This window comes from Brachycentrus maculatus, unplaced genomic scaffold (genome assembly GCF_059751285.1).
Source record: "Brachycentrus maculatus isolate JH-2025_06_01 unplaced genomic scaffold, ASM5975128v1 h1tg000085l, whole genome shotgun sequence".
Taxonomy (NCBI): Eukaryota; Metazoa; Arthropoda; class Insecta; order Trichoptera; family Brachycentridae; genus Brachycentrus; species Brachycentrus maculatus.
The window spans coordinates 1,230,695-1,245,729 of record NW_028280839.1 but is presented as its reverse complement, the minus strand read 5'-3'; the positions used below and the strand labels follow the sequence as shown (position 1 = coordinate 1,245,729).

General features: G+C 30.2%; 1 protein-coding gene across 1 annotated transcript in view; it reads left to right on the top strand.

The window, feature by feature from the left end:
• The window catches only part of Gycbeta100B (guanylate cyclase soluble subunit beta-1-like), a 29,315-nt gene extending 25,587 nt beyond the window's left edge, over window positions 1–3,728 (top strand). The window contains exon 15 of the mRNA XM_088257609.1: window positions 3,371–3,728. Within this exon, the coding sequence (XP_088113735.1) occupies window positions 3,371–3,494 (124 nt within the window). The 3' untranslated portion in view covers window positions 3,495–3,728. The remainder of the gene's footprint in view (window positions 1–3,370) is intronic.
• Window positions 3,729–15,035: the final 11,307 nt, after the last annotated feature.

The following is a 15,035-nucleotide window of genomic DNA, read 5'->3' as shown; positions in this document are numbered from 1 at the left end:
TCTTGGTTGATTTGAATATAGTGTCATATCACAGCGGTTGGACAAGAACTGACCTAAAATTTGTATAAACCCCTATATCAGAATTTCTTTAAAAATCAATTGCATTTGCATCGTGTATATGTATTTATACATACATGCGCAATTTAATCCCTTTGTGTATATGGTATGCTTTAGTTTATTGGATGTATTTACATTAGTAGGGTTGGCAAAGGAAATGCTTGTGATTTTTTTTTATATAATAATCAAACTCTCACATACATTGACATTTATTTCTGGGTTCGAACCCACTCAACTAGAATTTGATACCTATTTTGAATAATGAGCCGCTTAGGCTCACATTAATTTTATAGTATGAAGATGAAGTATTATCGCAAACATTACAATAAAAACTAAAATATTTTTCTTTTTAATAAATATGTATGTAAAGATAATGAAAAATCAAATATTTTTGTTTAAAAACATTATTGGTACACAAAACACATTCTATTTTATTATCTGTATTTAAGACCATTGGAGTTACAGCAGTATGGCTACAGTCCCCTTTGGATACATACGGCTTGTGGATGAGATGATTTAACCTCTTTGACTTATTTTTTTTGTTTATGTTCAGTTATGTTTATGTTTGTGTATGTATATCTGTGTGTGCATATGTATTCATATACCTCATTTTGTATTTTATTTTATGTAATTTATTAACCCTAGAGACTTCCACACTTCACCAAAAGGTTTGGAATAAAGAGAAATAAATGAAAAAGGAAAATAAAAGATATATTTGATGCTCCCAAATCGTTTTCATTTCATATATTATTATTATTTATATTATTTTATTCTCATTTTCATATGTGGTGCATAAAACAGCTCATCGGATCAAATGGCTCCCTAATTATAAGAAAAGTGATCAATCGTATACTAATAACTATTTAATATATAAGTAGAATAAAATTGATGGGACATGCATAATACATTTAAAGGATATTATTTTTTGACATCTCATCAAAGATGAAGAAGAATATGGAAGTCTAGGCATTTACAGGGCTGACGACCGTCATAGGCTGGTTTAAGTGATCACTTTACACACGTGTAACATTCACCAATTCTACCCTTTTATTGACAACCACACTACTCAAATTCTTGGAAGTTCTATATATATGAACCAATTTAGAAACCTTGTTCTTGAATCATTAGAACTTCACTAGAGACATCTATTGGTGAGATGTAAAGAAGCTTTTTATCAAGCAGAAACTCTTATATTACCGATTTAAGGCAAAGGAAAAGAGATGGAAAACATGGTATAAAAAGGAGAATAACAGCTATAGTTAGGTGTAGGTTATATAGGGATGCATAACTGTACTTGTTTACCTTGCACAACTTTGATGCTGCTAATTTTTTAGAGTTTCTTGAGAAATTAATTATTTTAAATGTAGTTATTTTAATAAATTTACGGTTTTTATAATTTGAAGCCCTGAAAAGGAATTTACAGCTATAGTTACCAACCCTCTGCTAAAGAAGCCTTAAAATGCTTGTAGAGTGTGTATGTTTTTAAATACCTTTATTTTATTTATTTTTATTTGCATTTATGGTTATAATGTTTTTTACGATTTAATTCATTTTCTTTACATTTATAACTATTTTAATTAAGAACGCAAAAAAGAGACTGAGCTCTTGTGCTTAGAGAGGGACTTACACCTGTTTTACAATTTATCATTTATCATTTTATATTGGAAATGTTTTGAAATTATTTTATTGTAAGAACATTTTTTTGATTTGTTTAAAAATTATTTTGGATACTAAAATATTACATTATTTCTTCTTTTATAGTATCGAAAGCAAATTAAATGTCTTAAGTGTATAATTTCGTTGGTGTTTTTTATTTTACTTTATTTGTTCACAGAACACGCGTATTTTGTCATATCGAAGCTAATAGAAATTTAAAAGAGGTTTTTTTTTTCAAACAACTTTTTTTCATCATTTCCATATAATTTTCCTGTTAACTTAAATTTATATTTCTTGGTGGAACTGCATTTTACGTAAAAAATAATACAACCGTAAAGTTTTTTTCCACATATATTTTATTTGATCAGTAACAGGGTTTGGTCATTAGTGACATTTCAGACTGGTGTCATCACCAGTCTGATGATGTTGGTAACGAAGAAACCCGATCTCTGGTCAAATAAAATATATGTGGAAAATTTATGTTATTATTATTTGATAATATATTAAATTAAAGGCAAAATATGATTGATAAAATAGAATTTTACTAAATATTCTAAAAAAGACTCCTAAAAAGTATTTCTTTATTTAATTTTTTATTGTTTCCGCATTCAACTCATGGTTTGATGGTTAAATTACAAGGAAAACACTTGTTTTTTTACCAGTTGATACTTTTAATGATTTTTACTACCTGAATACTTCCCATCTACAGCTTTGAATATAAACAGCTTATATTTTACCAGTAGATGGGATCATCTGTAGCTTCCTAAAATAGTCGTAAGAAAATATAATACTCAAGTGGTAAGTAACAAGTATTTTATTTGGAATATAATTTCTTGTCTGTACCAAAAATAAGAAACATAAAAGCAATTATTGTAGTTTTATAAGACTTATATAATTTATAAAAATACAACATACTGTATAATCGAAGCTTTTATTTATTTGGCTTCTCAAATGGATTTTGTAGGTACCACACTCATACTTTGTTATATAAATGGTGTTTCTGTTTTAATAAATGTGAAAAATGAACCGAAAGCTTTATATCCTTCAGGTATAATCACAATACAGAGCTCTCTATCTTTGCTAAATAAACGCTGTTACAATCCAACATGGATGGCTGTTGTGAACTCATATGTACTTTTTCATGAGATTAATCAATATATCTAGGAGTTACGAAAATTTGAGACGGGTGGTTGCCAATCATGGGTAGATTGGTAAATATTGTACGTGCGTAAAGTGATCATTTAACCACCCCATGACAGGTCATAAACCCTAACTTCCATATGCATCTTTATCCTTACGAATTTGGAGTCGAGAAAACCCAGAAGCCTTTACCGAGACACCCTTACATCCATTAAAAGTCACTGTTTAGTGTGCTTTATGGCCAAGTGGAATCATTGGGCTATATATATTTTTATAGGACGATGCCGGCCAGACTGTTATGGTCAATGGAGAGCGCTACAGAACCGTGATTACTGATTTCTTCGTACCTCAGTTGAATGGCATCGATGTGACAGAGCTCAACAATATGGCGCTACGTGCCACACGGTGCCACAGTAATTTTTTTGCGGGAATTTGAATTTGTACACCTCTAAAAAAACACTTTATTAGGACACTCTCAAAATATTAACTAATTTTAATGTTTTTTTGTTAATTTCAGATATTTATGCCGAGACGACAACTTCGATCCGCAGTTTGATCTGACCTACCGTGGTCCAGTGACAATGAAGGGAAAATCTGAACCTATGAACACTTGGTTCTTAAAACGAGCACAGAACCAGTGAACTAGAAAATTTCTCTAAAATACACAATCGATATTATTAAATTTACTATTTGTGCAATGAGATGAAAATATATGTCAACATAAAACTATTTTATTAACATCTGATGTAACTATCTGTACTTAAATGTTATTATGTATGTTAAATTTAGAATATATATATAACTGTTTACTTTCAATATTAGGTACACTACTGTCACTAAAATAATAAACCAATAAATAGCACGCGTGTTTGCAATGAGTGTTTTAATAATTTATTCATTTTATGAAATATTTATTATATTATTTTTCTAAACATAAACTTTACCTTATTTTATCAAAAAATGATTTTGAATGATACCTTTAAATTATAAAAAGTAAAAAATTAAAATTCTTTATAGATAATAGATTTCATTCATCTCCAGAATCACTCACAACTTGAATCTATTTTGAAATATCCCAAAGTTACTTCATCTAAAATTTATCATATTTTAATCCAACTTAGTTAATATCGGAGTGAATTTTCAACAGGCAATTAATGTTACCTGCTTACAAAATTATTTATTCATTAAAAGGTACTCCTATACAAAATAAAAATCTTCTCTCATCAATGTCTGTAAGCTCATCTTACGATCACAATACAATGAACGAAATAACGTATAATGGAGTTGGTCAATCTTTGTAATCAAACTATGAGGTAATATGATTAACTTCCTCGATGATGATTTATTCTTAAATTATATTTTGAACATATAATAATCGACACATAGCCTTTGGATTAAAAATTTAATTTATTTTTCTGGAGTTTTATATTGACACGTTTCATAATTGAAGGAGTCATTTTAAAGATAAATAAAAGCTTTTCTGCCTAGAATTTTCACTCATGAATTACATGAGATAAATGTAACTTTAAAGTGGCGTAGTTGGGTAGCCGCTCGACTGCGGAACTGACGAATTCGTTTCCCGACATTTGTAAAATAAATTCAAATTGGTCTGGGTGTTTGTGATGTGTTTTTCACATTTACCTTCCCTATCCTTACTATCCTTACTGCAGGAATGCTAGTATCCTCTAGAAAGTAGAGGCTTTGGGGATAATTCCTTTAAAAAAAACAGCAATCAACAAACAATATAAGTAAACCCACCCACAAGAAGGAAAAGGCTTTACAACTCATAAAGTTGAAACTTAATTAGGGACATAATAAGCAGTGTTGCATAAGCCGTAACTAGAATTCAGAGTCACTTAAACGTTAGGTAATTCAAACAAAAAGTAACCACAAATATCTAGGTTACAGTTTTTTTTTATAAAATTACACATATGTTTTTAGAATGTTTATTAATGTTTCGGTTCATTTATAGTATTTTTATTTTTACTTATTTATTTTTTACAAAAATGTTAGTAATATTAGTTTATAACCACAAACCATTCGGTGAGTGGTATAAACTATATTTTTAACATTTTTGTAAAAAAGTAAATAAGTAAAAATGACTAACCACAAAGTAATGCTTTAAATATAAATAATATTAAGAATATTTTTATTTTATTATAATTCTTATTTTATTATTATTATTTTATTATTCTTGTCCGCCTCCGTAGTGTAATGGTCAGCACGCTCGGCTACCGTTCTGGAGGACCCGGGTTCGATTCCCAGGGGGGGTAAGAATAAATATGAGTGATTTTTTCACTGTAATATTTATTCAATATTACCCTGGACTGGTACTTGAAGCGGAGGGCTGCTCACCTTTCCTTCATGTGTAAATGATCAAGATAACACTGCGTTTATATGACGCAGTGCCCTATGCACCATTGGGGTGCGGATAAGGGTTTTATTATTATTATTATTAAACAGCCCAGAAAATATTTAATTTTTAAGTTTTTTTTTTTAAATCGTACTTACAACCTATTTTAAATATTGCTAACATGAATAAGTTAAAAAATTTAGGCAAATGTAAAACTTTTATGTTTTGTGAAACATATTTCTCAAAATAAAATCAACAATAAAAAATAATGAAGCCTTCTTTAAAAACAGGAAATATCATTAAAATATTTTGAAATACATTTCGACATCTTCGTACTGTAGTTAAATACATGTAATGTTTCTCCGTAATATTTTTTCAGTTATACAATATGTAAATAATATTTTCTTGATTATTATGTTATTCATACAAAAGATATTAATGTGAGATTTGGTAAAAAGTATGTTAGTTCTTTAACAATTACACAGTAATGAATGTATGAATTATAATACACGGTAGCATGTAACTAAGGTGTACTATATTTAATGTCTTTTCTTTAAAATTATTCTTTAAAAACACTGGCTAGCAATGATTTTGTAACTGAAGTTTTGATCTCTGATTCTGACTAAGTTGATCGTTCTTATTCAAAGTCTATATTGTGACAAGCTTGTATCACGTCAAGTTTTGACGCTACAGTCATATTATATTATTGTTTGTATGGATCCCATACGTTGAAACCGTAATAGTGGTTGGAATCTAGACTTGTTTTAGTCCAAGGGATTAAAAAAAGTTTTGATAATTATGGAGCAAAAATGGAAATATATTTACTTGTTGATATTGAATACGATTACATTATATGTTTACTTATATTTTTACAAAAATAATAATACAAACTTTAGTCAACATCAGAATCAAAAAGTGTTTCATGGTTTTTTTTCTCTTAAACTGATCTTCGTCAGTTTTTCTTTGCAGTAATCTGCCATCTAGCATTCCATTTCCCTCAGAAACTTGAAAATATTAGCAGCAGTCTTGCAAAGTCTAGAACTACTCTTTACAAACCATTATACCGAATTTACGTATTATTTTAATGGTTTCGAGTGTACTTTTCCATTAAAACTGATAACTTACCACGTGGCATCTGTCAATTGAAAGTAATGTTACCAACATTACTGTGTTTCCAATGCAAAAATATGTTACAAACACGTATAAATTATATGTATTTATAATAAAATGCATACTTGCCGCAGCAATGAACCTATATTTTAAAATATTATAATATCCATAATTAAAAAATCTGACGTCCTTCATTTTTTGTTTTGGATTTGAATTCAGATATGTAAAGTGCATAAAGATCAGGTATTTTTATGCCAGTTATAAAACAAAAGGTGTAAATTGTTGCCCAGTGTTATTTTTAATGTGTATTAATAGTCTACTGTCCCTTTTCATAATTGTATCTTAACGCAAAGGTCTGTTAAATGTTTATCACAAAGAAAAATGTGTGTAAATTTCATCATTTATAAATAAAAGCAAGGTGATCAGTCCTGCCCTTCAAGTTGATACTTCATATAACCTTGGACTGATGTCCTGGGTAAAATGAATAAAATCTTGCTGTGAAAAAACGAATACATTTATTTTGCTTCTAATAAACACACTTCTTCTACAAATTATTTGTGATTTTTTTGTAAATTTGATTTAATATATGTAAATAAATTACTGTCCGTAAATTAAATTACACATTTTATAAATGTTCTTTCAATCTATTGAATTACTAGTAAAAGTGCAGATATCTGTAAATAGAAAAACTAAATTTGTTTAAATTGAAAAATAAGTTACTTTACTAACTATTATCATTTACTCTTTCACTATTCAAATTTAACTTCATTTTATTCATTGCATCAGTGAATGTCTTTTTTTATATCATTGCCACTTGTATTGCCATCGAATATATTTTTTAAAAATCAACACGTCAGCAGTTTTTTTGGCACCGTGTACATTACTACATTCGTTCATTATGTTTCTACACTTACTTTTATTCCTTAATTAACTCTTCTTTCATATTTAAACAAATGCGAAACTTAAATATGTTGTGTTAGACACATGTATTTGAATAATATCTCACTGTGAATGTACTTTAAAAAAAATATGAATAAATATGTATTAATTGGTCCAACAAAAATGGTTTTCATTTCCTTTCCTGCTAGCTGTTTAATTTATCAAGACAAATAGGAAAGGAGTATTTCAAAATAATTTATGTACAAATAAAATATATATCACGATTGTTTTACAAAAAATATTCATCTTTATCGAATACAAAAAAGCTTTATAAAATAATAATAAAAAATGAACGTAAAAGAAATCATTGATATAAAATTATTATTTATCTTTTTATTTCATTCTTAAAAATCTACGCTAACAAATGTTTATTAACCGTTTTCCTTATTCGATATAAGTGCGATAATTAAATAATAAACAACTTTAGTTTTTTTCAATACACCGAACATTAACTGTCATTAAAAATATGTGCGTGTGTGTGTGTGTGTGTGTGTGTGTGTGTGTGTGTGTGTGTGTGTGTGTGTGTGTGTGTGTATATATATATATATATATATATATATATATATATATATATATATATATATATATATATATATATATATATATTTATATATATATTTGTGAGTATATTTATACCACTTAAAAATTGATGCAATATAGATGTCAGGCTCCTTTTGTTTAAAAACGGCAGAATCTTCATCTCAATTTATGACACTTACATACGAGTATGATTATAACCATAACTGTAAGATAAGACATTTATCTAATCATTTTACTATTTTATTAATTAAAACGTGTCTTGAATTTTTAATTCGAAAGTTTCAAGTTAAGTGTATGGGATTAATTGATTATTTATATCGTTATTAATTGGTGGAACTTTTCATTATTTTAATTAATGTCACATATATTAATAAATTAAAGATGTATTAATTTGTTGACATATTTTACTGTCCAAATCTTGACATTAACGGCTTGATGTGTCCATAAAGTAGGCATTGTGTTTCGAACAAAACAACTTTCAATTTCTTTCAACTGTTTTGTGAGCAAACTTTTACTTTTGATTCAAAGCGACCGACAAATACATTTTCATATGAAAAAGAAATCTATAAAAAGACCCCCAAAGAACGTTTTCTTTTCTTAGAAAATGATTGCAATACAGCCATATTTTTATTTCTTTAATATTGAGTAAATGAAAGTTAATTGAAAACATATCATTTTATATACAACATTTTGAGTGTGTCCAAATACTTGTTCACAATCTGGACTATCTCCAATTACAGGAGTCATTTTCATATTATTTTTTGACATCTCATCAAAGATGAAGAAGAATATGGAAGTCTGGGCATTTACGGGGCTTACGACCGTCATAGGCTGGTTTAAGTGATCACTTTACAAACGTGTAACATTCACCAATTAAAGTGATCACTTAAACCAGCCTATGACGGTCGTAAGCCCCGTAAATGCCCAGACTTCCATATTCTTCTTCATCTTTGATGAGATGTCAAAAAATAATATATCATTTTATGTTGTGTTGAAATATATCAATTAGGCTTTATTTAATTCAAAATGATACAATGGGGTTTAACGACAAGATTATTATCCGCCTTCATAGTGTAGTGGTTAGGACATTTGGTTATCATGCTAAAGGCCCTGTCTTCGATTCCCAGGGGAGCAAATAAATAGGGAGGCCTTTGTTCAATACTGGACACAAGAAGAAGGCTGAAGTAAGTAACTCCTTACTTATATATCGTGGATATACTGACAAAAACGCTAACTCTAAAATCCCTGTTTGAATAATTTGAATAGATTTAAAAATCCCTGTTTTTTAAAGCTTTAAGCCTGAATAAAATACCTGCTATTGAACTTGATGTTGAATTTACTTGTAAAACCACATAAATATGACATTTCAAACTACTTAGTGTATTTTGCCAGTTTATAGAACGATGAAAACTTTATTATACTCCATCATTAGTAAAAATTGCATCTTTTCGATTTAACGTTTTTGTCTGTACACCCACCCCACAATATGCTCTTTTATGTCACTAATATGCTTTCACATTTGTAAAAAGAGGGGCAAAATGCAGCTTGCGATCAGCCGTATGACGACCAATGTGGTAGGCAATAATCTGTGACGATAAATACATAATTACGATAGTACCTTCGCAATAATTATTACCATATTTACCGTACTTTATACTTCAATAAGTTATGGTTCAGCCGTCAACATTACATTTCCACATATTAAGTATCTTCATACATTATATGCTTATTTTTCTAAATGCATACGATCAAATCAGTTTCCATTTAGAGAAAAACATCTCATCATACAACGCTCTGTAGATTCCGTTGATATGTAATTCGCTATCCGTGAAATTAAATATGTAGACTTTACGGAAGTCATAGAATTAAACTGTATTTTAATTTCAACAGCTAAGGTGTTAACAACGGAGATGTATAATTGAATATCATTTAGATTCAAGATTAAAAAATTATAATTCTTAAAATGCAACATTGTCAGGCTCCCTTGTGAAGTTGTTACGCATGGTTATCTAGCTTCTCGATCCGAGTTCATTTTGTATTAATTACATCTCTTGTGGAGAATATGTAATGTATTATGTTATTTATATCTTCTTCTGCTTTTAACCCTTATTCTGATGGTGCATAGGGCACTGCATCGTATTGACACAGAGTTATCTTGATCTTTATTTACATGAAGGCAAGGTGATCACTCTTGCACTTTAGGGACCAGTCCAAGGTATAAAAGTGTGTAATACTAAATAAATATAAGAGTGTAAAATAAAATATATAAATAAAATAAAAACCCTTATCTGCACCCCAATGGTGCATAGGGCACTGCTTCATATAAACGCAGTGTTATCTTGATCCTTTACATATGATGGAAAGGTGATCAGCCCTCCGCTTCAGGTACCAGTCCAGGGTATTATTAAATAAATATTAGAGTGAAAAAATCACTTATATTTTTATTTGACCCCCCCCTGGGAATCGAACCCGGGACCTCCAGAACGGTAGCCGAGCTTGCTGACCATTACACTACGGAGCCGGACAAAAAAGAGTGTAAAATCACTAATATTTATTTTCACATCCCCCTGGGAATCGAACCTTGGACCTTCAGCACGCCAACCATCACACCACGAAGGCGGACAAAGTTCCGAAATCATTAAGTTTTAATTACATATCATGTAAAGAATATGTGCATATATATTATGTATTAGCAAAACAATATCGTTCAACCAATAAAATACACATTATCAACGTTTTGATTGTGAAAATTAAGAATGGTGTGTTGAGATGCTTTGGACATATGGACGAAATGTGAGGCGAATGTAGTAGGAGCAGAGGAAGAGCGAGAAAACTTAGCATTATAGGGTATGTCATTTTAGTATGTCAAGTATTAGCTTGACAGCGCCAGCGGTCAGATCAGGAGTCGATTTAATCGCCGGGTATAATGTATGAGGAGATGCAAAAATACGGAAGAGGCGAAGAACGTTTGTGTCGCGGACTTAAGAGTCAGAGTTTCTCGGTTCGAACCCACTCTACCACAAATTGATACCTATTTCTAATAATGAACCGCTTAGGCTCATAGAAATAGTATGAAATTGAAATATTTGTGAAAATAATAAAAAAAACACAAATATTTCTCTTTTATTAAAAAAAAAACTTAATATGAATCATCTATTCCATATTCTTCTTCATCTATGTTGAGATGTTGGGATGATGAAAATAATATGAAAAACAAAAACCTATAATTGGAGATAATCCAGATAAAGTATCAAATTGAAATATTTGTGTAAATAATAAAAACATAAATGTTTATCTTTTTTTACAAGTCGGAGTGGTCTGGTGTTCTATTCTCTCTGCCTACCCCTGCGGGGAAGCGGCGTGATGGTTAGTTGGTTTTAATTAAGGAGCAATATTTCGCTCGCATGATCGACGCCTATGAAATCGATTACCCGTTCTCCACACTGATTGCTCCGCGGATTTTTTTGTCTCTTTGGAAAGATTCGCAGTTCAATGACATCGTGTTTGACAGGCAGACCACTGCCACTCCCCTAGACCATCGCTCTGTGCCTATTATTTGGATCTGCGAGAGCAACAATAACAACGAGAAAAAAAAACTGAATAATTTCTTCAATTTTTTTTTCTTTAAAGGAATAACCCGCAAAGCGTCTATTTTAGATGCTTGTCTGCAGGTAGGGTAGTAAGGATAAGGAAAATAAATGTGAAAAATACATCACGAACACCGAGATCAATTGAAAATAAATATTTCTTGAATTAATTTTGCAATTGACGGGAATCGAACCCACGACGCCAGTTTCGCAGTCGAGTGTCTACCGAACTACACCACGGCGCCTGTAAAAATTATTTTTTATCGAAAAAATCAGAGTTGCGAATTAACCAAATAACAAACGGTTACTAAGAAAAGAATAAAGTTCGTAACTAGAGGTTTTACGCCATATACCTTTTTTTAAGGAATAACCCAAATAACCGTCCGCCTCCTTGGTGTAATGGTTAGCGTGTTTAGCTACCTTGCTGGGGGTCCCGGGTTCGATTCCCAGGGGGGTAGATAATAAATATTTGTGATTCTACTCACTAATATTTATTTAATATTACCCTGGACTGGTACCTGAAGCGCAGGAGCGATCACCTTGCCTTCATGTAAGTAATGATCAAGATAACACTGCATCAATACGATGCAGTGCCCCATGCACCATTGGTTGCGGATAAGGGTTGGAAGAAGAAGGAAGAATCCACAAAGCTTCTACTTTAAGAGGCTTGTCTGTAGGTAGGATGGTAAGGATATGGAAGGTAAATGTGAAAAATGCATAACAAACACCTAGACTAATTGACAAAAAAAAACATGAAATTGTCTTACAATATTTTCTTGCAATCTGCAATCCAATTTGGGAATTGAACTCGCGATGCCAGTTTCGCAGTCGAGCGTCTACCCAAATACACCACGGTGCATACTTATATAAGTGCTGAGAAACATGTCAGATGTTAGTAAATTTCATATTATTTTTTGACATCTCATCAAAGATGAAGAAGAATATGGAAGTCTTGACATTTACGGGGCTGACGACCTTCATAGGCTGGTTTAAGTGATCGCTTTACACACGTGTAACATTCACCAATTCTGCCCATTATTGACAACAGAAAAGAAAAACAGGTACAATATAACTAATTCTCTTACAATCGTAGAAAAACAGAAAGTATGTTAATTATCCGATGTTACGGTTGATTAGATTCACTCATCGAACCATTTACTATGACCAAGTACAACTCCATGGCTTTTATTTAAGTACAAAACTAAACCCATTGTTAAATGGACCAACTAACAAGGTATTATACGAGATTAATCTTTTGTTACTGGATTTCCACGTGTATCGATCGGGCTGACATTGTTCATGGCTAAAAATTACAGGTTTATTTTTAACGAAATATTTTTTATTTCTTCTGTTAGCTTATATTATATTTTTTTTAAACTTTTATTTGCACTTAATTTATATCATACAAATGTATTTATATATTCTTACAGTACACAAAACCTGTTTTTAATTGTAAATGAAAACACTTATTTTTAACTACTTGAGTTATATTTATTTTAACGACAAGTTTCGGAAGCTACAGATGCTTTATTCTGTGGGTCTGAATATAAACGAAAGCATAAATAATTTACTTAATATTTACATTTTTTATTTTTTATATGCATTTAATTTAATTGATATTGAAGTGAAATGAAAGCAAATGTAAATCAAATAAAATTAAATTAAATTGTATATTTTTTTAGAGAAATTTTATCCAAATCTTTAGATATACTTAAAACATTGTAAAATTTCCGTGTTTTAAAAATTTTAACCCACATTGAAAAAATGAACAGTAATTTTTTAAACCATTCACAAACTTTTACATTGAAAAAAGTTTCAAATGATATACTGTTACTACTGGATTTGCATACGGTGTATTTATTCCTATGGGAGAAATTTCTTAAGGTACTACTCTCATATCTATTACTATAATTGACGTTAAAAAAGAAAAGGTTTGATAAATACTAATATTATCATCGCAGCAATTGAACGGAGAAAAAGTACAGGCGTTCGCGGAAAACATGGATATGAACAAGTAGAACGAAATGTTAAAACTTTGCGTTATATCTGGTAGCATGTTTGACTGACGATTGATATTATTATAATAAAAACGCACATTTTCCTATCATTGTTGTATTTGTCGTATAAAACTTTTACTCGAACGTTTAAATTACGGAAAACGGTAATTCAATATTATATTTGTTCCACTCCGTATTGACACGATAACGTTAAAACACGTAATAAAAAATGGTACCATTCGAAAAACTCAAAGTAGGCTTTAAAAAAAAGATTATGATACATAGAAATTATAGGAATCGTTTAACAGTGCTTATATACAGATTTCAAATAATATTGCATTATGGATGTTCAATAATGGGTAAAATGGCGACGTCACAATAATGCATAAAAAATTAACTTCAGGTAACCAAATGCAAGATTGTAGGGCCTAGAATGGTCAGACTGCTCTCGGGTAGAAAACAAAAGATTCTTCATCTCTTTGGAGACACTTGTAATATATAACATGATTTCATTCAATAATTACACTAAAAAATAGAATTCTTAACAAATGTGTAACTAATTTTCAGTAAGCAGTAACTGAACGTTTATATATTGTAATTATAAGGAATGTGGGTTGTTGGTGATACATTGGTGACAACAACAAAGCCGCAATCGTTTAAATACCCGCAAAGTCTGGCAAAAGTATTCTTTATTTGTCTATCTTAGGAACCAGTCACTCACAATCAATACTTTTTTATAATAATAAATTTAAGTAAAAGTGCTAGCTAGTTATAACTGATCATTTTCCACCTTACTTTTTTTCCAATTTTGTTTTATTTGACAACTGACTGGGGTTCACCAATGAATTTTGACTTTTTATTATGAAATACAATATTAAAAAATGTATTTACAACATTCACAAATCAAATCAACAAACAAGATTGTCAAGTATTTGGACACACTATAAATGTTGTAAATAAATTAACTGATCAAATTATAAGCTCAAATAATAAAAATGTAAATGATATTATCTGGGGTTTCTCATGTATGTGATTATAATCCATGATTCGGACCTCACATACTAATATAAGAATTTCTGCTTAGTAAAAAAGCTTCTTTACATTTCACCAATAGATGTCTCTAGTGAAGTTCTAGTAATTCAAGAACAAGGTTTCTAAATTGGTTCATGTATATAGAACTTCCAAGAATTTGAGTAGTGTGGTTGTCAATAAAAGGGTAGAATTGGTGAATGTTACGCGTGTGTAAAGTGATTACTTAAACCAGCCTATGACGGTGGTCAGTCCCGTAAATGCCCATACATCCATATTCTTCTTCATCTTTGATGAGATGTCAAAAGATAATATGAAAAATAAATGTGTGTAAGTTAAAATTTTAAAATTGAATGTTTAGCCCACTTTGGCTTGAATTTAAAATCCTAATTTATTACCTGAAAATATGAAATCATTCCGACCATATTTTGACATGGGCAATTTCACATGTAAACCCACGACGTTTCTTATACTCCCTCGATATTTTCTGACCGCGACAAATAAAATAAGGAAGGCTCTATCTCATATTTATACAGGAGTGTCCGCCTACAGATCCGTAAGTCCAAAATTAAAAAGTAAAAGTTTATCTGCATAACAGTAAGAAGTTTTTTTTTATTATTATTTGGT